Source organism: Diabrotica virgifera, chromosome 1 (genome assembly GCF_917563875.1).
Source record: "Diabrotica virgifera virgifera chromosome 1, PGI_DIABVI_V3a".
Classification (NCBI taxonomy): domain Eukaryota; kingdom Metazoa; phylum Arthropoda; class Insecta; order Coleoptera; family Chrysomelidae; genus Diabrotica; species Diabrotica virgifera.
In genome coordinates this window covers 114,203,466-114,231,179 of record NC_065443.1, presented here as the reverse complement: position 1 = coordinate 114,231,179, position 27,714 = coordinate 114,203,466, and the positions used below count along the sequence as shown (strand labels likewise).

Here is a 27,714-nt window from a genome sequence, read left to right as displayed (position 1 = left end):
AAAAATATTAAGAAACATTGTAGAATCCTTAAATTTAACAGAAGATACAACTAGGCGCAATATTAAAACTTAGACAAAAGATACTACTAATGGCACTTGTTAAGGAATACATAAGAAATATCTACAATTCCATGTGTTCGTTCAGCTTGTTTGGTGATTATATTGGAATAATATCCAATAGTTTTGAACACTTACCTGTTTGAGTCGTTCAGCTCCTGTATGAGACGCTGAAGTACTATCCATGAGAGCTCTCTGTAAACTCTGCATTTCTCCTTTTAACTCAGACTCGCCAACAGACGCTTTTTCTAGTGATAATGTCATCTGATCTATGGTTGATTTTAAAGATACACATCTTTCTTCCAAACTGGCTATTGTTCGACTTTGGCGGTCACATTTTTCTTGCAGTTTCTGGAAAAACACAGTAAAATCCATTTTTTTTAAATCAAAATCTAGACACTTTATAATTATAAATTATTTAGTTATAAGTACAATATTGTTTTTATCAACAACCGTTATCAGTATATTCCGGATGTAAAAACCACTGTTTGGATTTATATACAGGGTAGATTTAGATACAAAATATAAATAGGTCTACTAAATAAATATATAAAATATTGTATTCATGTAAGAAGTTCTTCCGACAATGCATTAAAACAGTTTATATAAAAATGGTAGAGACAAAAAGCCCATCCTTAGTATAATTCTAAAAATACACCAAGTTGGGCACCCCCGTTAAGATACACAAAAAGCCTCAGCGTAATTTTAACCCTCCACCCCCTTCCAACTCCCCCCACCACTATAAAATAATGTGTTAGTAGGTGGGGGGAAGTGTGGGAATGGTTAAAATTGCGCGGAGGCATATTTTTTAATCAGATATAACGTAAGATAAAAGGAAAAAAATAATTATGTGAGTCTGGGAGTTAAGATAGGCATTTTGCCTATCTTAACGAGGGGTACCTTTTGCAAGCTAAAGGCCTAAAGTTACCAAAACTCCGCCTGGGGTAGCTGTTAGTTGGATGGAGTAGCTAACAGTCATTCTTGCGGGTTCAAAGTCAGGATAAAAGAGACAGATTATAGCGACAGATATCTGTATAATATGTATAATATGATATCTGTATAATATCTGTGTAATAATATGTGAACTAAAATAACCAATCAAAAGCATCAAACTAGACAAACCATTTTAAGGTGAACAAATCTACGAAAAAGGACCCCGAATCATAGAAAATAAATAAATCTGTCAGCCATAGAAAATAAATTAAGTGACAAACGAAGTATAAAAATTTATTATTGAAATTTCTGATATAACACTGAACAGGGATTAGAAAGTTGTGAAAAATATGATTTCTTTAACGCAGAACATAAAAAAAATAATGCGAAACAAGAGTACCAATCACCATACAGATATAATTTAGAAAGCACATAACCACAAGGGAAGCAGTGAGTGACCTAAATATAAAAATTAATAGACAATAGAGGAACAAAGATATATTATCCTGGGAGTATATGGAGTAAATAATGACGACGACTGGGATAAATAATGAGAGCCACGGGTATTGATTACTGGAGATAAATAGCGGGAAAATCAAATGCAACGGGGACACTAATGAAATAAAAGAGTCAAAAAAGAGAAAAATCAAACTCATCTTACTTAATGAAGAAAAATGAGTAGCAAATCCATCAGCAGAATGTAGTAAGCTCTGGTTGCCAATATTAAAAGGAAAAGTCGTCAACAAGAACATACCTACGTTAGCGGATTAATAGAAAATCAGCGACACACCATCTACAATTATACATAATTCATATACAACACACTATACATAAACATATAATACATAAAGACATCATACATAGGCACATACAACAATCAGCATTTGATATCCTGAGGGTACTAGTATCACCCACAGAATTGTCAACTATAAGCATTGCTACGTGCCTACAAGATTGAGGCAAAGTAGGTTAATTTTGATTACAATAACATCTTACTACGTATTTTTAAAATAATCTTTTTTGAAAACGAGTTCCGGAGTGGAGTGTAAACAGAACAGACGTCAAAGATTATAAGATGTAATTTTCATTAACATCAATTATTGTGGTTTAATACCATATAAATGAGCTGTATACTATGCGGAATCTGGGTGTTGGGCAATTAGGTTTTATTAGTCTTCTACCTGGATGCAAGGCTCTGCTGGGCGTGACCATCCATTCCCTAACTTGTTGTGGGGGGAGAATACACTAAGAACAAACAAACAAAGCAAACAAGGATGAGGAAAAAACCCGGACCCAATCTTCAGGAAACTATCGAACCGGATCTCGTTTCATACCATTACTGAAAACTAGTTAGGAAAATCGCGATCAAATTCTGCAAATATGGTAAAGAGTCCAGCGAGTGGACCGAAGAGGTGCAGCGAGACCTGTTGAAGTAAGTGTTGGACCCACAGGAAACTCGATTGCAAGCCCTACATACAGATGCAGAATATACAACAAGATGTAGGTCGTAGTACTAGCTATTCTAGCTACTCTAACGTAGTATTCTAGCTGCCTCTTTACTGAATTGTTAGTACTGATTGTACTGTAAGTACAATCTGATCGATATACTCAAATATAGTTTACAGATGTATCGCAAAACGCTTTAACAGATGTATTTAAAAGTCAAACCTGAATATTTGCGTCCTTTTCTTGTAACATCATCTGCAGCCTTTGTAGATCACCTTCTGCAGACATTCGTTGTAACTCCAACTTCGTGGATCTGTTTTCTGTTCTATTTAATTCTTCTTGAAGACTTCGTTTTTCTGCTTCCAGTCGATCAATTGCTCCTTTCATTTTATCCATTTTATCCTAAAAAAAAAGAATGTAAATATACTGCAAAAATCAGGATATCTTCATAATTTTAACTGGCAAGACTCAAAAAGTCAGACATAATAAGGTTCTGAAACTGTTTTCTTGTGGTATGTCCAAGTTACAGTTGAGTCCACGAGTCTTTACCCATGCGTCATCATTTAAAGCATACGAAATAAGTCGCAAATAACGCGACAGCAAGTGACAGAAAGTGGGTATTACTCCGATCACGAGTTATAGTATAAAATTTGACGTTATCAAATAAATAGAATGTCAAATTTAAGTTTTGCTTAATAAATAAATAAACAATTTATAAAAAAAATCAATAACATATTTTCTTTTTGTTATTTTATTCACTTTGGCGGAACATTAAACACAAGCATTCATTAATTGTGTCAATGAGGTTAGCTTTGTACGTTGTCAAAATTAATCGTAAAATAACATAAACTTACCATAAAATTTCAAACTCCAATATAAAATTAGTTGTGAAAACAACTGCAAACAAATAACAGCAAAAAATTCAACAAACTGACAGCCACAAAAGTAAACAAACCAAAACGTCAGAAATTGTACTTAAAATATGTGAAAACATCCCCAATCGTCTTTTTTTGTACCTATCTTTTTCAATGTACTGAGTCTAGATCGTTCATAAAAATAACATGTGTTTTTACTTAATAACCAGCGGCAGCTGGTTTATCTTTAGTTTCATGCATGGAAGAGAATGATTAAACGCTAGATTAAACGTATGTATGTGTTTTATTTCGCCAGGTATTAATGACGCACGGGTAAAGACTCGTGGACTCAAGTGTAAATATTATGTTTATATGGGATTAAGTCACAGTTTGATAGTAATGGTAATGATTTTTTGAGGTAAAAATGTAATTGCCATTACAATCAACTGTGTCTAATCCCATATAAACATATGATAACATGTATCTATTTGAGGATAAAAGCCCTTTTTAGCCCAAAAATAAAAACAAATCAAAAAATCATGAAGTTTCATGAATTATGCAGAGAATGCAGATTATCCAAATTGAATATTAGAGTTGGAAAATCTATTATATTGGGACCGTGCAAGTTCGGAAAAGCGACACCTGGTTTCATAGCTCGGCAACTTTTTTCGCACTTTTAATTATATTGGAAATCATATAGGTCCTGGTTGCTGGATAATTGTTAAGGCCATTGCCCAAAAAAATATAGGAAGAAAAAGTAAGACTGAGGTTATGTTATTAAAAGGTAAACAATTGTTTATAAGACTAATAAGTTTCGAAATCGGTAGAGGTGCTTGCTGCACTCTCTGATTGAACTGGAATAATGATGCGGCTGTAGTTTCGTGTTGCAACGAAATTGAAAATGGTTATTCATTTTTGATTTATGTTTACTCCCATTGGAGTACGAAGGGAACCATTCTCGTTGGAACTTTACCGCGCTGAGCAGATGGGACGTGAATTATAAATTGTAAAATTCCCTCATCTTCCTTAGTCTCAGCATCCGTTATGGCTTGCAAATTGTAGAAGCCTCGGAGGTGTTACCAGAGAAGGTTCCCATTGTTTTCAGTCTGGTAGGATGTAGAATGACATTTTTGGATGTTGTTTTATGTGCTATTAGATTGAAAAGAATGGTTAGAGAGAATGGTTTGGATGCAGCTCAAAACAACTATTTAGAGCTACTGCCTCAAAAATTAAAATATATATGATGATTGCCAACCTCCGTAGCGGAGATGGCACCTGAAGAAGAAGAAAATTGAAAACGTAGTTTTTTGTAAACAATTGTATGTAGCAAATAAAATTAATTATTAAAATGCAGTACTGCAAGCAAAATACAATTAATAAATTTACTTTTATATAATAATTGCATATCATATCAATATTGTGGAGTAACATATAATTTTTCTTCTTTAATGGCAGTAGGTATGAAATATACCTACGTCAATTTTAACAATTTCAATTGACAATATGAATTATTTAAGAAAGTTGCAACATTTTTCCGCTATTCGCGCACGATCGTTTCTCGTATCCCCTCCAAGTATTCTCTGACAAAGGTTGAAATAGCAATCAAAAGACTGATCCTGAATCTACATAGATTGAGAATGACAAGAAAAACAAAAGCATTGTTTTAAAAGTATAGGAACTTAATTTTTATTTTTTAAAGAGATTTGTAGGTGTTTTTGAACATATTCTACAGTGATTTTAAGCCGCGACATTTTTACATTCCAGTCAATTTTTGAAATTTTGCAAAAAAGACATGATTACCCTCGTTCCGGGTGGCGGCACTATTTTTTCCTTCAGTTTTAAGTACTAAAGAACAATAAAAAAATTGAGCCAAGAGTGTGCCCTCGAAGTATAAAATCAATTTTTTTGGCACCAGAAAAGGGGATATTTTTTGTAAAATTCGACAGTAATATAAAAAACTTACCTCATATTGTAACCTTTGTTCGTTGCCACTGCTTAGGCTCAGTTCGAGGCTCACAACTCGTTCCCTCATTTCTTTGGCTTCCTCTGATTTCTTTTGAAGCGCGTTGTTCTAAACATAAAAATTAAATATATATAATTATTACAGTTGATCAACAATTTTTGTTAAATCCACAGATTATTAGGGAAGTATTATCAAAATTCACCCAAGTTACAGAAGTGCTTGCTCTATTAGTCAAAAATAAAAACAGTCTGGAAAACAAACTAAATGCGGTTGATTCTAAAGTCAAAATTACTGAACGTAGAAGAAATTAGACATGCCATAAAAACGCTCAAAAACGATAAATTCAAAATCCATCAAAAAGCCTGGCAACAAGAAATAATGCCGATGGAATGGTGTGGTAGTATTATTCTACCAATACACAAGAAAGGAAAAAAGAAATCATGTGTGAACTAGAGAGGAATTTTACTAATCAATACTACGTATAAAATATTGGCTTCGGTATTACTAAAAAGATTACTACTATACGCCGAAGAATTAGTTGGTGAGTACCAGTGTGCTTTCAGGCCTGGAGGAGCGAATATTGACAAATATTTACTATTAGACAAATGCTTGAGAAGTATTAGGAGTATAATCAAAACGTGCATCAGATCTTTATAGATTTTAAACAGGCTTATGATTCAATTAATCGCCCAACAGTATGGAATGCAATGGCCGAGTTAGGCATACCCAAGAAACTAACTGGGGTAACGCAAATGTGTGTAAATAATTCCTTTGCAAAAGTTAGAGTAGGGGGAAACATATCAAATGCTTTCTGCGTAAATTCTGAACTGAGACAGGGAGATCCGTTGTCCCCATTGTTGCTTGACCTGGCCTTAGAATAATATGTCATGCGAAAAATTTATCCAAAAGTCAAACCAGACATAGCTGCTCGGGAAGCAAAAAATCGTAGTCGCCTTTGCTGATGACATAGATGCAGTGGCACAATCAACATTAGAAGGTAAGGATATTTTCTCGAGCTTGGAAGAAGAAGAAGACAAAACAAAATGTATGGTGGTCTCAAAATAAGAACGACGGCGAATAAGGCAAAATATTACTATAAACGATCATAACTTCGAAGAGAAAGAATTTAAATATCTGGGAGCAACAATCACCAATGACAACAAAAAAAGATCCAGAAGTTGAAATGTGAATAATGGCAGGAAACAGATTTTTTTTACAATGCAACATCTAATAAAGTCACAACTTCTCTCATGAGGTGTAAAAATCCGGATATATAAGACCATACGACTAGCAGTCCCGTATGAAAGCGAGGCATAGTTAGTAGAGACAAGTAGGTAAATAAATTTTTCGATTTTTCGACTTCCGTTTCCTAAGGTATCTTCTTCTAAAGGTTCCTATCTTCTGGAGATGTTGGCGACCACATTGACCCATCTTATTCTATTTACTGCAACGAAATAGATCAGCTGATGTTAGACCAGTCCACTTCCTAAGATTGGCCAGCCAGGATATACGTCTACGTTCAGGGCCTCTCCTGCCCTCAATCTTGCCTTGTAGGATCAACTGTAGCAGTCGGTATTTATCGTTACGCATAATGTGACCGAAGTAAGCTAATTTTCTGTTCTTTACGGTGTTAATTATTTCTTTGTCTTTTCTTAGCCTCTGGAGAATAGTTATATTAGTTGTGTGGTGTAAGTATATATGAGACCCTCAACATACGTCAGTAGCACCACATTTCAAACGCCCCTAACCGTTTTATGACATCTTCTGTCAGACTCCAGCTTTCAACTCCGTAGAGGAGGACACTAAAGACGTAACATCTAAGAATTCTTACGCGTATATTGAAACTTAAAGATAAGTTGCACAGAATCTTCCTAAGACCGTTAAAAGAGCTTCTGGCTTTTTCAATACGAGTTTTTATTTCGTAGTTATGATCCCAAGTATCCTTAATGTTGCAGCCCAGATAGCATATTTTCTGTACTCTCTCTAGTGGTGTATTGTTTACGGTAATTTGGGCGTTTATATTGGTGTTTTTACTAATGATCATTACTTTTGTCTTCTTACAATTTAGTTTTAGGCCGTATTTTTTACATGCTTCTACAACATTATCCATGATCCTTTGGAGCCCCTGAGCCCTATCTGCCAGCAATACTGTATCGTTTGCATGTCTAATATTATTTATAAGTTGTCCATTTACTGCAATACCATCTTCTGATTCGTCCAAGGCCTCTCTAAAGATGTTTTCAGAGTACCTATATGTTAAATAATGCTGGTGACAGTATGCAACCCTGTCTAACTCCTTTTTCGACTGTGAAGATTTCGGACAGTTCATTTTCGAATCGAACTATTGCTTTTTGTTGGAGATATAAGTGATATAAGTTTGAGACGAACCTCACATCCTTGCCATCGGGTCAGGATGTTTTTAGGATATCGATTAGTTTTCCATGTGGGACTTTATCAAATGCTTTCTCGAAATCTATGAAACATGCATACACATCGCAGTTGACATTATTCCTAATGTATACGTAAAAACAACTGTGCGTAGTAGTATAAAGTATTAAATAAATAGCATAAATAAATATAACAGTGTTAAAGGGTTTCATTCTATTTCTTCAAAATTAGACAAAATATCGAAATCAAAATAGACAAAAGGATGAAACATGCAAAAGAAATATTTTGTGATACCTGAGCTTGAAGTTCGGTATTCTTCTGCCCCAATTTCGCCTCCAGACCACTCTTTTCCTCTTGCAACGACCTGACGTTCTGCAATACTTTCGTCAGTTTATTATCTCCTTTACTCATACCTTCTTGTGCCTCTTGGAGTTGTTTTTTGGTTATCTGCACTTGGGTTTTGTAATCATCCTAGAAAGATTAATCATTTTAGTTGTTTGGTAGTGATTTAACATCATTTACTTACTCGTTCTCTTTCTATTTGTGCTACTTGTTGCATCAAACTTCTTACTCCTTTTCTTACAACTTCAGGGTCCACGTCTATTGTTCCGTCTCGACCGTCATCGTATGCTAAAAAATAAGTAATATATGAAAAATAATGGAAAATATACTAGCAGATTAGATCAGATAAGTAAATTCTAAAATAAATGATAAAATCAGTATGGTCTTCAGTAAAAACATGACACAATCAGCACAAATTAGTATAAACGGCATTCAAATTGAAAAAGTATCAAGTTACAAATACTTGGGAACTTTAATAAACGAAACTGGAGACCAAAACAATGAAATAAAAAGACGTATCAAAATTGTCAGGGCCACCTTCATAAAGATGAGAAAATTCTTCTGCAACAGAGTATAAGCATTCCTCTACGATTAAGAGGCTACGTATTTAACACGCTATTATACGGTGTAGAGGCCTAGACTCTCAAACAGAACAACATAAAAATATTGAAAGTTTCGAGATGTGGTGCTACCGTCGAATGCTGAAGATAAGTTGGGTTGAAAGAGTCACAAACTTTGAAGTAATACGAAGGATAGGAAACGACCCAGAAATTTTGTTAACGATAAAACGAAGAAAACTCGAATATTTAGGTCACCTGATGAGAGGACATAAATACGCATAACTTTAAAATATAATGCAAGGAAAAATAGAAGGAAAACAGAATCCAGGCCGTAGAAGTATGTCATGGTTGCGGAATTTGCGAGAGTGGTTTGGCTGCACCACTAATGAACTCTTTAGGTCAGCTGTAAACAAGGTCAGGATAGCCTTGATAATTTCCAATCTCCGATAGAAGTGGCACAAGAAGAAGAAGAATAAGTAAATTAGATTTGATATTCCCATGTGCTTGAAAATGAATGTCTTTGAGCAGTGTGTACTCCCAGTTCTAACGTATGAAGTAGACATATCTACCCTACAGAAAACAATGTAGAGGTCAATGTTGAATATGTCCCTCAGAGACAGAGATTCAAATCAAATAGTTAGAAGAAAAACTGATGTTATGGACGTAGTTAAAATAATTACAACACTAAAATGGAACTGAGCAGAACATGTTGCCAGAGTTGAAAGATGGACCAAGAAAATGTTAGAATGGAGACCTAGACACGATACTTATGGTAATCGAGGACATTCTTCAACAAGATGGTCGGACGAAATCACGCGCATCCAACAAAACTGGATTCATGATTCTCAAGATCGAATGCAATGGACTTATCTACGGCAAACCTATATTCAGCAGTAGACTTAAAACGGCTAATGATTAAATGAATACTACACAAATGTAGATACTTACATCTGGCTGGGCTCCATCTTCTAGACGGACTGAGTAATCTGTAAGGCATAGTAACGGATCCATCTAATTGAATACCAGCGATTCTGCGAAGCGTAGAAATAATACTGCTCAATTTCTGATCGACTTCCCTCTTTGCAGAGTCCAAATGAACAAGTTGGTTCTCCAACGCTCTCACTCGACCTTCTGCACCACCGAGTTTGGCCTATAAAGTGAGAATTGTTATTAGAATAAGAGAAAAAAAATAAAATTGTAAAATTGAAACATAAAACAAATAAGACATGGTTGAATCGCAGAGTATAAAAATATTTATATGTGCTTATGTAATAGTCGCATTTTAGAGATTATAATAAGCTTATTTCTGGTTGTATAAGTTATGATACTTCCTACTTGACTTACGACCATAGACATATAATACCTAGACTGCGCTTTGCAATCTAAAATTGTTCCCCCAGTACGACAGAGAAAAATGACTGTAAAGAGGATATGCATCTCTTTCTAATCGACGGAGTTTATCTAATCGGCGGAAGTGGGAAAGTTACGTGGTCGATAAGCCCAAGTCGATTAGTCGATTAGAAAGAGATGAATATCCTGTTTACAGTCATTTTTCTCTGTCGCACTGAGAGAACAGTTTTAGATATACAGTCTTATCAAAATTGAGGAGGAGGATAGGGATGGTTGTAACGATTTACACGGGAACGGTTGTAACATTGATTTTGTATTACAGATGCCTAGGAAATGCATAAGAAAGACTTGAGAGGTGAAGTATCAAACTGTTTTAGTTAAGCTAGTGGCCTTGTGATTATGTAAATTAAAGACAAATTACTATGCCTTATAATAATAGCAGCCATAATTACAGTAATAGCTGCAGTGAGCTATTAAAGGAAAATTGTTACAACCGAACAGTCTACTCAGTATTCAAGACATAGATTATATGTTTTTATGCCAAATTTTGAAGCTTCCTACTAGTTATTTAATATATAGTTTTTTAATAATGATTACGAAAAAAACAAAAACTATTCTTACTTTATTTAATATACATTTTAAAATGGAGACTGTAATTCTAAATGTATATATTTTCCTATCTGATTAACGTCCAATAAAAAAAGTTGTTTAAGTATAACTTTGTTTTGAATGACGCTAATTCAATATTTGTTAAAGATAAGTGAAATTGACATCTTTAAGTACAAAAATATTAAACGAAAAAAATATTTAAAATATACTATCACCATATATCTTTATATCACAATATATACTAAAAACCATATCGTTTATATTTTTCTATAGCCTATTGTACTAAAATTTTATTTCACAAATAGATGATAAGCATTGAAACTATGTTTCTCACCTTTAATTCTTGAATTTGTTGTGTGGCGTCCACTAGACACACTTCCAGATTATGTTTTTGATCTTCCAAACGTTTTTCTTTTGATTTACTATCTTCCAAATGGACCAGAAGATCTTGTTCTCTGGCGTGCCATTGCTCCTCTAACTGACCGTAATGAGATCTTGTTTTGTTTAAATCCAGGCGGGTGTGATCTAAGTTGCGTTCTAATTCTGAAATCTAAAAAATCATTTTTGTAGTAGAACATGTTGTTCCACCTTGAAATGGTGATGGGGCTTAAGCCAGACAAACTGTTGCAGTAGAGTCTACTGAATAGCAAAACGCAAGGTAAAGGGTAGGGTAAAGGTGTAGCAACATAGTAGTTCTGTGTAAACTACTATGCGTATAAACTAAACTTCTAATAAATCAAGAAATGTGAGAACACAGTGGGAAGAACATATTTTAGAGTGTACATGGAAAGTTAATAGAATTGCCAAAATAAAAACTAATATAGATATCTAATAAAGACTTAAAATTTATAAAAGAATTGTACTGTGATCAGAAAGCTACATAGAAGGAAAGGAATCAGATTGAAATAATGCTTAGACAGGGATGCATATTGTCTCCTCTGTTATTTAAACTATACTCAGAAAACATTTAATATAGATGTAAATGATGTAGTATACAGTGTTCTATACTATGGAGTGGAATCATGGACGTTAAATGTAGAGGCAATGAGACGACTTAACGCCTTTGAAATGTGGACCTATAGAATAATTATGAGGGTTTCCTAGGTAGATAGAGTTACGAACAATGAAGTACTGAGAAAAATAGGTAAAGAGAAGGAAGTTGAACTTACAATTAAAGAAAGAAAGTTACAGTATCTAGGACATGTGATGCGGTGCGAGAAGTATGGCATCCTGCGACTCATAATGCAAGGAAAGATAGATGACAGAAGAAGCATCGAAAGAAGACGTATTTCATGGCTGAAGAACCTGAGAGAAAGGTTTTAATGCAGCTCAAAACAACTATTTAGAGCTACTGCCTCAAAAATTAAAATAGCTATGATGATTGCTAACCTCCGTAGCGAAGATGGCACCTGAAGAAGAAGAAGAAATTATGTAGATGAAGGTATGTGATTTTCTTTGCTAGTTACGAAAGGTTCCAAAGCTAAATGCACCAAGTACCAGAAATTACTAGGAAATACAGACTATAATATCTCATTACAATCATCATCATTCTCTTTGCCTTATACCTATGCGGGGTCGGCTTCCCTAATTACATTTCTTCACACAATTCTATCTTATGCCATATCAATGTTAATCCCCTTTACCAACATGTCCTGCCTTATCGTCTCCCCCCAGGTCGTCTTTGGTCTTCCTCTCCTACTCCTTCCAGGAATCTGCACTTTAGCTATTCTTCGTATTGGGCGATTAACGTCTCGACTTTGAACATGACCAAACCATCTTAACCTATGCTCTCTCATTTTGGCATCAATAGGTGCCACACCTAGACTTCCCCTAATATACTCATTTCTAATTTTATCCTTCTTTGTCACTCCACTCATTCATCTAAACATTCTCATTTCCGCCACATGCATTCGTTGTTCCTCTTTCTTTTTCACTGCCCAACATTCAGTTCCGTACATAAAAATATCTCATTACAAAAACAGCAAAATACATAGATGAACATAAGCACATAAATTGTTCCACATAACATATAGATGACGAAATCGTTGAAAGAAGACAGATATATACAGACAGATAAATGGAACGTATGTTTGGAGATCAGCGGCAGAATAGAAAAAGCAAGATTGTTTTTTTGGAGATTCCGAAACATCTTACTTATGCATCAACAAAATAATTGAAGACTTTTGACGCATACAGAAGCTTATAGAAGAAATCCAAGCGTCTTTGGAAGGACCATGTATCGAATAAATAAGTACATATGTATTACGAATACTACAAAAAATAAAACAAAACATGAAAGTCTGGCAAACAGTTTAAAACTATAATGTGAAATACCAATAGGTAGGTATGAAGTCAGTGTTAAAAGTATTAATCCAAGGAAAAATAACAGACAGAGGAGACCTGAAAGAAAATAATCTCCTGGTTAAAGAAACCGAGGGAAGTTCACTCCCTAACCAACAAATATAATTTGGTTGTTGTTTATGTAGACACCGAACATCCAATGATAAAAGTCATAAGGTGACCAAATGTCTGAATACTCATCTAAATTATTGAAATGATTGGTAACATAATAACATTATAGTAACAGAGCTTATTACCTGTTTTCTGCACTGATGCACTTCTTGGTGTGCCCTTTCCCGTTCTTCAACCTCGTTCAATAACCTAGCCTGTAGTTCTTTCTCTTCAGTTTGTTGCTGTGAATTCGCTGCTTGAGTTCGCTGTAGTTCTTCTTGTAGCCCTTGGACCTACAACAAAAAGAGCTATAACAAAGACTTCATTCATATTTATTTGCAATTGAAACCTGTAGTTTTAACGGAATATTTCTAAATTTTGATAGTCTAAATTATAAATAGCACCTATAAAGAATTCTTGATGGTCAATCATCCCCTGACGCACGTTTCAGTCTCGTCAGAGGGGCTACATGATCAGCTCGAAATCTAAACTAAACTAAGCTGTCTTTCATTTTTCCAGTTTACTCAGATTGTGAGTACACGGAACCAACTTTCGTTGGAATTTTTCTTAGACGAGTAGATGAAATACTGCATATTGTTGAGTCCTTGTCGGCTTCTTTATTCGTCGTCTCCTTGCCTTATAAATTTTAAAATGCAGAGATACAGGAAGTAACCAGAAATTGGTTCCACGAGAGGTTTAAGTTTTATGGATCTGGAACTTCTCATTTCTTTAAATAGATGTCGCTACGGCGTCCGATGCACGAATTATTTTTATAATTCGGCTTAAGTAGTCAGCTTGGTTCCATTTCGATTTAGAGGTGATCATGTAGCCCCTCTGATGAGGTCTGGGAAGACTGAAACGTATGTAAGAGGATGATTGATCATCTCTGAACCGAAATGAAACATAAGCTGTCTTTCAGATATATATTTGTGTAGTAAAATCAAATACATTAGACTATAATACATACAACTCTTGACATTTCCCATTAATTTTGTGGAAGCAAACAAAATATTGCCATCTAGTGATATGAGTTACAGCCACAAACTATGTATTTAAAAGAAAGGTATCTTTATAAGATTAAATCAAAATACAAATTTAGTTGTGAGCTATTTTCTTTAATTTTATATTCTTACTTTTTAATTTACATAATTTTTACTTTTTACTATCGTTAATTTTATTTACATACGCTTTTATTAAAAGATCAAAATATTTATCTATAAAAGTTTTGTGACAATTTGTAAGTAAAGTTTGTTTAGCAGTAAATGGTTGACTTCAATTAGTGCGGTCGTAAATATTATTAAATTTATCTGACTTGGCCCATTGTTAAGACCGATTCGGAGCGATAAGCAAACCAGGTAGACAGAGTTGGTCTTTTGTCAATTAACACTGACTAGACGGTACTCCTATAATAAAGCCAAAGATCCACAAAATTTACAAAAATTACGACGACAAAAACAAAAAAAAACGGATGTAAAATATATTGCTTTGCCTTATATACCCGAAATTAATGTTTTCAAATGAGTTTTAAAATAAATTAAATTTATTTTAATTGCTAATATTATAGAAAAACAAACATTCAAACATATTTAAATTTTATCTGAAACCGGGTCTTTTATACTATTGAAGTACCAGTACAAGTATTGACCACTAAAGTCAACCATTTACTGCTAAACAAACTTTACATACATTTTGGAGAGTTTCTTGTAAGTAACATTTTAATGTTAAATTATATTTAACATTTTCAACACTCTCTTTTATAATTTTGAAAAAACCCTTTAAATATACTTTTCATTAAATTTATCTAAAGCTCCTTTTATAAGTTACACCTAAATTTCACACTATCAGGTGTATCCTTAGCCCTAATAATAGAAAATAAATTTTCTATACAGTCTGGGGTTAGCCTTCTTGTAAAAAGAAATTGCAGCTAAACACCCTCGCATTGGGGTGAATGGAGGCAAAGTTATACACTTTTTAATTAAACTAAAAAGGGAAGTTCCCTAGGTTGGCTGTATACCATATATGTAGTTAAAAAACACTAACATGAAGTAAAAACCACTTCTATGTAATTGGTATTTTTATTAAAAATTGTAAAAATCCCAATGGATTGAAGAGAATGTGTAAAATTCAGACCGTTTTTGGACCTATCAGTCCATCATCAGTGAATTCGAATACTTGCTAAATAGCCCCAGAACCAAACAATGGTTGAATATATAATTCAATCTACATTATGTCATAGTAATATTGAACAGGCTAAACGCCGATGTTAAAAGATACAACCTCCGGGAACATGGTGAAACCCTACCAGGAAACTTAAACAACCATCTTAGGACAACGTTGACTACCAAGTGACTACTTTTTAATTAATTTTGTTGCCATGAGATTTTGTGTAAAAATACAAAGACAATTTACCAATATTAGCTAATTAATTATCCAAAAATTAACCAAATTAAATGTGTATGTTGAGAAAAGGTAGTTCAACTGAAGCCGGCAGAGGCGCTAGTGGTAACGTGCTTCCAGTTTTCTGTGGGAGTTGGATGTAATATAGTCTTATGTATTTGGTAAAATTCTCATAAAAAAAAAATAAAAGCGAAGATACAAAAAACAACAATAATCACTAACCTTGTGCTCGATCTGCAGCTGTTCAGTCTCCAGGTTTCTTATTTGGTTCTGAAGTCGATTTCTCTCGTTTTCTAGGCTCACTTTGATATCTTCGAGATCTAGAAAGAATGCATTAATATCAAACGTTCCGTCACATATCAGACAAACTTTCATCTCTTATCAGTTAGCTACCGCTGCTGTTTGTTTTCGTGAAGTTATCAAGTAATTGTCAGGCAAATTCCAAAAGATTTGAAATGTTATTGATAAAACTGTAAGTGGATTGGGATATGGTCAGGTTTTATTGATTTTAAATCGGTGGCGCTTCAGTAAGAGATTTGATAATGCGTTAGGAGTGATTAATGATTGTTGTGAGAATTCAATTTGATTTTTATTGTGTGTTTTTCATGGTGTATTATTAACTCGGTTAAACACTGTTTGTGCAATAATAAACTTTATATAGGGTGTAACAAAAAGGCAGCTCATCAATTAAATGACATATTCTGGGACCAAAAATAGTTCGATTGGACCTTAGTGCAAATGTGCACATAAAAAAAGTTACTGCCCTTTGAAGTTACAAAATGAAAATCGATTTTTTCCATTATATCGAAAACTGTGGACATTTTAGTCCACACTATAAAAACTGTGCACACAATTTGTGCACACCATAAAAACTCTATGGGGATTTTGTTCCCTTATACCAACCCCCCCCTCTAAATATTTATGTACGTTCCAATTAAATTATTATTATTGTGCTACCATGAGTTAAACACAATGCGTTTGAAACTTTTTTTACCTCTTAGTATTTTTTCGATAAGCCAGTTTTTATCGAGATATTTTCAATTTGTAAAATCCACCACACATTTAAATTATTAAATAAAATTATAAAATATTATTTTCCTAATATTATTACAGGTATCTATAAGCTTACTTAACCATTTAAAAATGTGTGGTTGGATTTTACAAATGTTCAAAATATCTCGATAAAAACTGGCTTATCAAAAAAGTACTAAGAGGCTAAAAAGTTTTAATACCATTGTGTTTAACTAATGGTACCACAATGATAGTTTAATTGGAACGTATACAAATATTTGGGGGGTTTAAAAGAACAAAACCCCCATAAAATTTATGGGGTTCACTAATTACTCTGTTATTTTTTTTAAATGTTCCTGCCATAAGAATGCCACATGTCCATTTTCAATAAAAAATCTCTAATAGATATATGTATTGGAAAAAATCGATTTTCATTTTGTAACTTCAAAGCGCTGTAACTTTTTTTATGTGCACATTTTTGTAATAAGGTAAGTTAGTTAGTTTGTTAACTTACAAATAATTGATTCAGAATGAAATACCATTTTTCGCCTTATGAACACTTAAACTATCTGCGCCGTTTAAATCCTAAAACAAAGTAAAACAAAATACACCCTATGAAAGGTTTTGAAAAATTCATCTTAAAAAAACCAACTTTGTAAGACTCAGAATCGGAGATATTTTTTTCTTTTTTTTTTTAATTTAGCGCAAATGTTTATACAAATTAAAAGCTGAAATTTGGGTATTTTTAATCAAATTTAACAAATGCATAATTAACATCGTGAAAAGTTGTTAAAACATATTATAAAAAAATCCATTTTTCACTTCAAAATCATTTTTTTAATAACTTATCTTAAGACGAAATTAAGGTTATCTTAAGACGAAATTTATTTTTGTGATTTTTTCGTAAAATACAAATAAACAATAAAGAAAGCCAATTTTAGCGTTTTTGTAGCTATTTTTCAATATGTTGTAATCAAATTAAAAAAAAACAAAAAAGATGACATTAATGCTTAAGTAAGTGAAGTAGTCAGTCTGGGAAAGTAGAAATATAGAAAGGAAAAAACGTGGTAGACCAAGAAGACAGTGGAATGCAGTAATAATAGATATTTTAGAAAAGAGGGGAACAACATGGAACGATTCCAAAAAATTAACAGAGAATAGAAAGATATGGAAGAAATTTGCGAAGAACGAAAAATAATGAAAGAATCAGAAACAGATCCCTACACCTCAGGGTAGAAGGGATAAAGGTAGTCTCAAAATGCAAAATTTTATTTTGATTTTTTTCTTGCAAGAGTCAGTTTAAAATATCCATAAATAAATTTAAATACGGTTGCGTTTCGGAGTATACCTATACGTACACTTGACGAACGTCTGCACTTAACGTTCGAAACACATTGTTTGGTTCTTATTCACAAGCTGAATATTGTTTTACTATACAGGGTGTCCAGAAACCCTCCTGGTAAACGGAGACCTGAGATTCCTCAGATAATTTTAAGACCATTTAACCCAATTTACCTAGTCCGAAAATGTTTTCTAATGGAGCTAGAGCTCTTTGAAGATGGCGTCTTGTAATTAGTTTTTTTTCATACCTCCAGAACACTTCTATCTAGAAATACGAAAACTGGTACGCCTATTTATCTTCCAGAGATAAATCGATTCCATCATTTACGAATTTTTAGTACTGGCCATAGGCGTCCGTTTTGGGTAAGGCCAACGGTTATTTGTTTTTAACTTTAAGTTACTAGTACACTTTAGAAGACCAAAAATAATCATTTTTTTCAAGAATTTTTTTCTCACAACCTTTATTAAAAATGAAAATAAAACTTTTTACATATTAATATCTAACTCTCAGAGAGTACAAAAAATATATCTTTTTTCATTTATGCACGTACAATAATATTGTAGAGGGCGCAAAAGTCGAGGCCCCGAAAAATGATGGCGGATAGTTAATCTCAGGATTGGGATACCTGAAACAAAAAAATCGTACTGCATTTGAAAAAGGAAGGTCTCTTACGTGACAATTTACCACAATTTGACCAAAAAATAAGAAATAAATATTTTTTAACCATGAAAAACTGAAGAAAAACGGGCGATTTTTTCACAAAATTTTTTCAAATTTCCTTAAAATCTTTTTTTTTTGCGGAATTTTTCACTAACGGTGGTAAATTGTTACGTAAGAAACCTTCCTTTTTCAAATGCCGTACGATTTTTTTGTTTCAGAGTTCTCAATCCTGAGATTAACTGTCCGCCATCGGAACTACTTTTCTTCGAGGCCTCGACTTTGGCGCCCTCTGCAATATTAGTGTACGTGCATATATGAAAAAAGACATATTTTTGTATTCTCTAAGAGTTAGATATTAATATGTAAAAAGTTTTATATTCATTTTTAATAAAGGTTGTGAGAAAAAAAATCTTGAAAAAATGTTTATTTTTGGACTTCTAAAGTGTACTAGTACCTTAAGCATTTTTGACACAGGATTATTAAATTGTGAGATATTTTAGTACTAAAAGGTACTCTTGATTTAACTCAGTAGGATATACCGTTTTCTATAAAAATCGATTTGAACATTTATCGTTTTTTAAAGACAAGAATTTGAAAAAAATTTCAAAAAAATGGTACATTTTACCAACTTAAGCAAGAGTAACTTTTAGTACTAGAATACCTCATCATTTAATAATCTAGTGTCAAAATGCTTAAAAATTAAGACGAAAAGTTATGCGATAAAAAAAACCGTTGATCTACCCAAACCGGACCAAGCTCCCTGGAGGTATTTAAAAAAAACTAACTACAAGACGCCATCTTCAAGCTCTATACTAAAATCACAATCGAGATGTACTATGGTTTGTTTTTTAACCAAGAGGAGTGATTCAAATTTACCGCGCTGTATTGCTTGTTTGTAATTGGTCCAACCGCAGGCAAGTTTACTCCACTGTTATCAAATTTTGACACTAATGACATTTATCAAATTTTGACATTAGTGACATTTCATAGGTTAATTATGTTATATCGGGGATTTTTGTGTTTTCTTTGTTATTCCTTTAATTTCTAGATTGTTAGTCTGCTTTTATATAAAAAAGCAGTTGTTTTTGGAACTATTTAGCGACGTATTAATTTAATATAATATTTATGGATTACCGTTGAGGGCCGACTAGATCAATCAAAAAAGAAGATGTATTTGGTTATTATTCTAGTGACTTTCTTGGGTGTGAATCTGTCTTTTTAGTTTACTCCTCCTGGTTAAAAAATAAACTATAGAAATAAACAAATCAAGAGACGTTGAATGCTACTAGGAGCACTCCCGAATCATGATTTACAATGTATATACATTGTACATCCTAGATCATGATTTACAAAGTTTATACATTGTAAATCATGATACGGGAGTGCTCCTAGTAACATTCGACGCGTCTTGGTTTGTTTATTTCTAGTGCATCTCGATTGTGATTTTAGTATAGGTCTCTTAGGAAGCATTTTTATACTGGAACTGAGATAAATTGTCTTAAAATGATCTGAGGAATCTCCGGTCTTCGTTTGTCATAAGAATTTCTGGATATTACCCTGTATATTATTAAAAATCCACAAGGAAAAAGTTTTCCTGTAGTTGGCTGTATACCATGTGATACAAAAAACAATAAATCCTGTATAAAAGGTATATTTAAAAAACCCTCAAAAGGGCCACATCAATTCACATACATAACTAGTTTTCGACTGGTTTACCAGTCATCATCAGTGCTTACGTGCAATGTACATGCTTAACCACCAAGATAGTATTACACAAAAATATGTGGGTCAAAGCCCAGTAAAAGTCGTCCGTCAAGGAAACATAGGTGTAAAATGCTACCTTAAGCCTGGAAGCCTTGGAAGTGAGACGGCAAGTGAAAATGAAATGGTTGCTTGTTCCGAGGTTCCCAACCATTTCATTTTCACTTGCCGTCTCACTTCCAACATGTGAACAAGTCATACCTAGATCTCAGATGTTACCTAGGGCAAATTAGATAATATTTTAAACATCCAGGGTAAAGGTAGCATTTTATACCTATGTTTCCTTGACGGACTACTTTAACTGGGCTTTGACCCACATATTTTTGTGTAATACTATCTTGGTGGTTAAGCATGTACATTGCACGTAAGCACTGACGATGACTGGTAAACCAGTCGAAAACTAGTTATGTGAATTGATGTGGCCCTTTTGAGGGTTTTTTAAATATACCTTTTATACAGGATTTATTGTTTTCTGTATATTATTGTTATCCAAACAAAAATGACGTAATTCGATTAATTTGACTGAATAAAAGAGCAAAAGAGGGGAAAATGCCAAGCAACCACTTTTGATAACGTATCGGGTTGACAAGAGGAACAAGAAAATTCTTAAATAGTTACCTACTGAATATTAAAAATAAAGTTACAATACTTTACTTACTTGAAATAGCCTTGTAGGCATCTTCCAGCTGTCTGGCCTGCTCCCGTTTTTCGCTCTCCGTTTTCTTGATGTGATCTCTTAGCTCTTTGTTCGTATTGTGGTACTTCTCCTTCTCGAAATTACCATCTGCCAGCAACCTTCGTACATCCGTTAGCTCTTTTCTGAGAGATTCTGAATTATTTTCAGCTGGAAAAACAAACAATTATTGCATATATGACGATAGAAGTAATAAAATGGTGTTGCAGTGCCGGTTTTAATCCAAGACTATATTCGTTATAGTTAAACTACGTGAAGTAATATGAGATGATTTTAACAGTGATTGTTTACTTGTGACATATTAAGAGTTTGTTTTCAGTGGAGTTAGATTATACGAAAACCAAAAAAAAAAAATTGCAAAAAATACCAAAATTAAAATACCTAATATCTATCAGCCTCATAAAAATGACGTTGCAGGGTTCAAATGCCGCAGTTAGAGTAGGTGGAGAACTGGCTCCTTTATTTGACGTCAATGTGAGAGTAAGACGGGTAGACGCAGTCTCAACCATGCTGTTCAACCTAGTTCATGAGGCAGTCATCAGAAAAACTAATGTAACGGCTCACATAAATACCAAAACAGTACAAATTACTGCATATGCAGACAATGTAGTTATCACCAGATAAGTTCCCTGGACTGCATGAATAAAAAATGAAGAAATCCTGATAAGAATTGGTACAGAACGACAACTGCTATGCACAATTAAACAGAGAAAAACGGCATACCTGGGGCACCTAATTAGAAACGAAAGATAACAGTTTCTGCAAACCTTAATTGAAGGAAAGATCGAAGAAAGAAGGGGAGTGGGCAGGAAGAAAATGTCATGGCTCCGTAATGTCAAACAATGGACAGGGCTAAGAAACATAGGAGACCTAATACATACTGCAAGGGATAAAGAAAAATGGTCAAACATGATCGCGAACATCCATTAGTGGATTGCATAAGAAGAAGAAGTAGTTATCATTAGGAGGAGCAAGCAACGACTAATGGAAGCGTTCAAGTTCAAGGAAATTGATCCTGGAGCTCGAAAAGGAGATCTTAAAATAAACGAAACAAAAATGAAGTATATGACCTTCAAAAGAAAACCTGACAGTGAAAATAATATCGCAATAGACAACTATACTATTGAACGTGTGGATGCCTTCACATATCTAGGCACAGAAATAAATCAAAAGAACTCCGTAAGTAGCGAAATTAATGCACGTATTTCCAGTGGGAATCGTAAATACTATGCTAATAAAAGATTGATGACATCGAAATAAAAGAACCAAAAATGATTATCTAAAGCAGTGGTTCCCAACCTTTTATGTCTGGCGACCCACCTTCTGATGTATTCGACCCATCCCTCACCCATGATGATTCGTTCATCAATGGAAATGCATCAAATTTATTTGCTTGGACCTTTTGATGCCATTTATCCATTAGAATCAACTTTATTTTGAACGAAGAATCGATGTGCATCTTCTCCTTGTAATGTCAAATTCAGAATGTTCAGAGAGCTGAAAATATCAGCTAGGTATGACAGTTTTATCAGCCAAGTCTCATCATTGAGGTAATCGTTGAGAAAATATTTGGCTCAGTTGAACCAAAACAATCTAACGGCGTCGTCTCGAGTTCGAACAATCTGGAAAGCACATTTCCACGTAACAACCAACGCACTTCACAATGTAGAAGTCAGAAGTAACTTCTTATGGACGCTTCCCATTTCATCACATTTTACAGCGAATATCCGAGAGTTTTTCGATTGTGCTTTTATTAAGTTCAGTCTTTACAGCGTCATTAGGAGTGCTTTTGAGGTCTGGAGTGATTCCCTTAACCGCCAATGCCTCCCTATGGATGCTGCAATGGGTTAGCGGGGCTACTTCCTTGATTTTACTTACCAGGCCCTTATATTTTCCTGACATAGTACGAGCTTCATCGGTTGTAAGCCCAACACATTTGTACCAATTAATTTCATTTTCGTGAATCGAAATCGAAAAATACAAGAAATCGAAAATGTCTTGGTCAGTTGTAGTGGTGTTTAGTGTGTGGCAAAATAACATTTCTTATGCAACGGATCCCTTGCAATTAAACCTTTCCCTACTTTCGTCTAATTGTAGAGAATAAAAGTCAGTTTCTTTCATAGCAGATATTAACCTGTCCTTTACTTTAATAGATATTTCCTCGATTCTACGTTTCACTGTAGAGTTGAATAGTATTTTACATATGTGTTGACCTGTTTTTTCGTCAAGCAGAAGTGACGAAATTAATTCTGCCCTGGGCAAAATAAGGTTCTCGCCTGCTGTGTAAGGAGCGCTATTTTTTCCTATTAGCAAAGACAGCTGGTAAGAGTCCACGATAGATGGCCTTTTATTACCTTGCCTAGACGCCCCAATCTCCATTATTCGCCCGAGTCGAAATCAGTTCTTTTTTCTTACTTTGAAAAAACATCAAAGGTTTATTCAAGGTTTCTGGATGTTTAGTAAAAATGTGTCTCTGAAATTTTGAATGCTTCATATTTTCGTTATCAAAGGTTTCGAAACAAAGTACGCTTTAGGGTATAGGTTTTTCTTCCATACCTATGAACGTGAATCCGTATTGAAGGTATTCAGGACAATATTTTCGAAACATTTTATTCTCTTTCATAACCTTTGAAAATACTGGAGGCACTTTAGCGTAAATTGCTAGTAGATGGACGATTAAGTTCACCTTCGACAGTAGATTGCAGTTTTCTTTTAACACAAGATCTACTTTTCAGCCAATTTTCCATCGTAAATAGTTTACTACTTCACTATTTTTAAACGAAAACAACGCTAGAAAGAGTATTAAGCCACTGTCGTATGTTTTGACGCGGGAAAATACCAGATATCAGAGCCAAACTGAGAACAAGAGCCGAGTGTTTGGGTCAGAGTGAGAGAGGAAGTGGGAGAAAACCGGTCGGACTGGCGCCGTTGCCACATTGTGCACGGTCACTGTACGCTACTCAGCTACTGTAAGAGCTACTCCGTGACCCACCTGAAATCCACCCGCGACCCACTAGTAGGTCGCGACACACCGGTTGGGAAACGCTGATCTAAAGAACATTAATTAGACTCGTAGTAACCTAGTAAACCGTAGTAGTGAAACCTGGGTACTGACGAAAACAGATGAAGCCCAACTCAAGACTGAGAAAAGTATACGGCCCGGTGCAAGTGGAAGACGTACGAAGAAGGGTACGATATTGTATATTGTAAGACCAGAAAAGTCAAAGACTGTCATGGCCTGATACATGTTCAGAGACAAGAAGATACGAAAACAACAAAGAAAATATTACAATGGAAGCCGATAGGAAGACGAACAAAAAGGAAGGTCCAGACCGAAATGGTTGTATGACGTGGAACACGACCTGAAAACTATGAATGTAAGACAATGGGGGAGAAGGACACAAAAGAGGTCTAAATGGAAAGATATAGCCAGACAGGTAAAGACCGATCCAGGGTTATGATGCCAAAAGAAGAACTCACTCTTTATGCGCTATCTACTTTTACAAGTTGTTAATCATTATGACAATCCACACATTCGATGGATTCTTCTTCTTCTGTAGGTACCGTCTCCTCTAAGGAGGCTATTTTCAATTTTGAGATTGCAGCTCTGAACAAGTCGATGGAACTGCAATTATACCACTTTCTCAGATTGTTGAGCCAGGAGATACCAGGAGATTCGATGGATAGGTACATTCAAAACATGCTCTCAAGACGTTCCAACATGAAGTATGTCTCTATCCTCGACTTCTCTACCGTGTATCTTCCCTTGTATTATTAGTTAAGGCAAGTTATAACGTTCGCCTCTGATTGCAAGTGTTAGATATTGTAATTTTCCAATTTTGATGGTGTTTAAGACTATTTTGTCCATACCCATCCTTCTCAACATCTCCAAATTCACAATTCGATCTATCCAGATTACTGACTGTATTCTTCTGCAGGTCCATAGTTTTACCCTCTAATCGCTATAGCCATCACATATTTTATAGCTGAAGTTTGAAGTTCAAATCTCATTTTTCAATATCACCGATTTGAAAAAAAAGGGATTAGGTAACTTCGTCCAGAATAATTATATTTTTAGTATTCGAAAAGCTGGCAAGTTTAAAAAAACTTGCCAGCTTTTCGAATACAAAAAATAATTTTTCCTGAGACAATAGCAAAAAGTTTTTCAAATTGATTATAAACAAAAAATTGGAATTTTTTTGCAATCAAGTTTTATAATGTTGGAAATGGTTTTTTCAAACTTTTTTTAAATTCTTTTGATAGAATAACTCTCGCTTGTTTCTGCTACCGGTAGAATCATTGTAAGTTCTTTTTTCTGACTTATGTTATTGTAAAAAAAGTGCTTGGAATAAACAAATTGAATAACTTTTAAACTAACTGATGAATAACTCTGACATCTTAACCACATTTTTAACAATATTTACAATAACATTGTTTATTAACATTTATTGAACATTAAGAATTCTTAGGTTTTTTACAGTTTTCTAAGCAACAAATTAGTAAATCAACGTTCCCAAATCGCCATTTTAAAAATTTAAACGTGTTTTATCTAAAAATACCTAAAAATTCGTTTAAAATATTTTATTTTTTAGTCGACGATAGTTCTTAAAATTGTGCATTTTTGGCCTTAAATTGGTAATAATTAAAAAATACACCGAACCCACTGCAAGAAATATAGAGATTTTGATAATCGAGGTCCACTAAAACTCAAAAAACTGTCAGATATCTGGCAGGGTTAAAGTTCCTAACAGGGTAATTTTTTATATTATTTTTGTGGACTAAAATTATTCAAACTGTTGCTTTCTGGTCGCAGAATAATTAACTAATGAAAATTAAGCAACTAAATTGTATATAATAAAGTGAACACAACACGGAAAAAAATGTTTAATCTTCCTTGATATCAGATATGGAAAATTTTGTAAAACCGGCACTGCATTCTCCTGGTATACATGAATAAAGCAAGATGATTTGGAGTGTGAAAACTCAATTTTTAACAAGATGTTCATAAAACTATGTTTAAAAACAATATTCACTACAAAAATAATGAAATCGATGTTTTTATCTCAGCTGCTAAAAAAAAGTAGTGAGTGCATACTTCTACTCAGCTTTTCCTGATTGTTGGTAGCTTAGAACAAAAATTTCATTTTTATCATTTTTTATAGTACCTATCTAAGATTATGTTAATTACTGTATTTTTTGTATCTAAAAATAAATATTTGTGACGGTGACATACATTGTCAGTTTAGATTTACAAACCGACATTATCATTTTTGTGAAATCAAAGAGATTTTGGAAAATATAAACGAAAATCATCTGGGAAAGTGTAACAGTGGAAATTTGTGAAAGATATAAAGGAAAAAGAGAATTAAGATTAAAAGGTAAAAAGATAAAAAGTGAAAGGACTAAAAATATTTCTTCCAAAAGAACAAAATCAACCCCGCTGTAGCCGGTCCCAAGCCGGTTGAGAAAGGAGGAGGCTTAGGTCATCGGGTTAGCTCCTGGTTAGGTCCTGGAAAACAAAAATATACGCTAACAATCTCAATAACAAGCCTTGGATGCCGGACGGAAACAAACGGAAAATAACTCGGCAACGGAAACAGACAATGAATGCAGGATGTTGGAATGTTCAGAGTATAAACAGTAAACACTAAGAAACTTTTACTTAAGTAAAAAAATGGAAGGAGTACACACTAAAATAAAGAAAAAGGGTCAAGGAGACGAAATAATAGAAGAATATGTTCATTTCTTCAGTAGAGTAAATAAAGACTAAAGAGCAAAAAGGGGAGTGTCTGTAACAATAAAAATAAATGTAATAAATATGTCAAGGTTTAAACAGCCATAAATGAAAAAATAATCAGTATAGATATGAAAAAAAGGAAGAGACATAGTCATAATAGGAGTGTATGACCCCACCGATGACAGTAAAAGAGAAGAAAAAGATCAGTTCGGAGAAATTCTAAGAAACACGAAAAAACGTAAACAGTCGGAAAGAAATTATACTGATGAGAGACCTTAATGAAGAACTGGAAGAAAAGATAGGTAAGAAAATAGTAGGCACATATGGAGAAAATGTCTTAAACGAGAATGGAATGATAAATATATAAATATACATATACAAAATCAGTTCTCAATCAAAAATTATTTGTTAGGCAAAGTCAATGATCAAGGTAGAAGAAACGAGAGTATATATAGAGAAGCCACCTGTGGATCAGACCACAATTTGGCGAAATCAAGGATACCTATACATAAGAAATTAAGATCACACTAGTGCAATAAAAATAAAACAACTAGTCCAGGGTAATGAGGTTTTTTCCATGACACTTGAACAGCTAGGGTACTGAAGCGTTTTTTCGACAGGTAATACCTATAAGAGCAAATTGTAACTATTTCCTGCGTAGGATCTGGCGGCCATTTTTATTTATAAACAATTAAGTGTCAAAAAATGACATTTTTCACTTTTTTTTAAGTCAATGGAAAACAGGGAAACTTATGGTTTTTTAGTACAACTTTCTTCGAGATTATGGAAAAAGCTTTAAAATGACGTACCTATTACAAAGTTTGATATACTCATTTATTGTTAATATAATTGCGAAAAAAGTCGGAATTGCAAAGAAAATTATTTTCGCAATAACTGTTGTAAAAATTAGTGTACAGCTTTGAAATTGTCAAATAAGGGTTCTTTGGTGCTTAATATGTGATAAAAATTTCAAAGCGATTCATTCAATTGTTTAAATTTTATTCAAATTGTTTATCCCAGAGGGCATTTTTTTTGCAATAACATAAGTCAGAGAAAAATGACGTTAGAACCATTCCACGGGTGTCAAATGAAAGAACATGAGCTATATTTTCAACTTGGTTTAAAAAAGTGAATAAAAAATGCATTTATTAGTAATAAA

The 27,714-nt window shown here is 33.8% G+C and overlaps 1 protein-coding gene across 3 annotated transcripts in view; it reads right to left on the bottom strand.

Moving 5' to 3' along the window:
• The window catches only part of LOC114347881 (rootletin), a 370,585-nt gene that overhangs the window by 11,136 nt on the left and 331,735 nt on the right, over window positions 1-27,714 (bottom strand). For 2 of the 3 annotated variants that reach the window (XM_050659384.1, XM_050659370.1), the window contains 11 exons: window positions 25,914-25,943; window positions 20,783-20,968; window positions 15,573-15,670; window positions 13,100-13,246; window positions 10,837-11,052; window positions 9,492-9,693; window positions 8,168-8,271; window positions 7,936-8,112; window positions 5,254-5,361; window positions 2,659-2,838; window positions 196-408 (listed from right to left, as the gene is read on the bottom strand). In XM_050659384.1, coding sequence (XP_050515341.1) covers window positions 196-408; window positions 2,659-2,838; window positions 5,254-5,361; window positions 7,936-8,112; window positions 8,168-8,271; window positions 9,492-9,693; window positions 10,837-11,052; window positions 13,100-13,246; window positions 15,573-15,670; window positions 20,783-20,968; window positions 25,914-25,943 — 1,661 coding nt within the window. The remainder of the gene's footprint in view (window positions 1-195; window positions 409-2,658; window positions 2,839-5,253; window positions 5,362-7,935; window positions 8,113-8,167; window positions 8,272-9,491; window positions 9,694-10,836; window positions 11,053-13,099; window positions 13,247-15,572; window positions 15,671-20,782; window positions 20,969-25,913; window positions 25,944-27,714) is intronic. The other variant, XM_050659374.1, reaches the window with a different exon arrangement.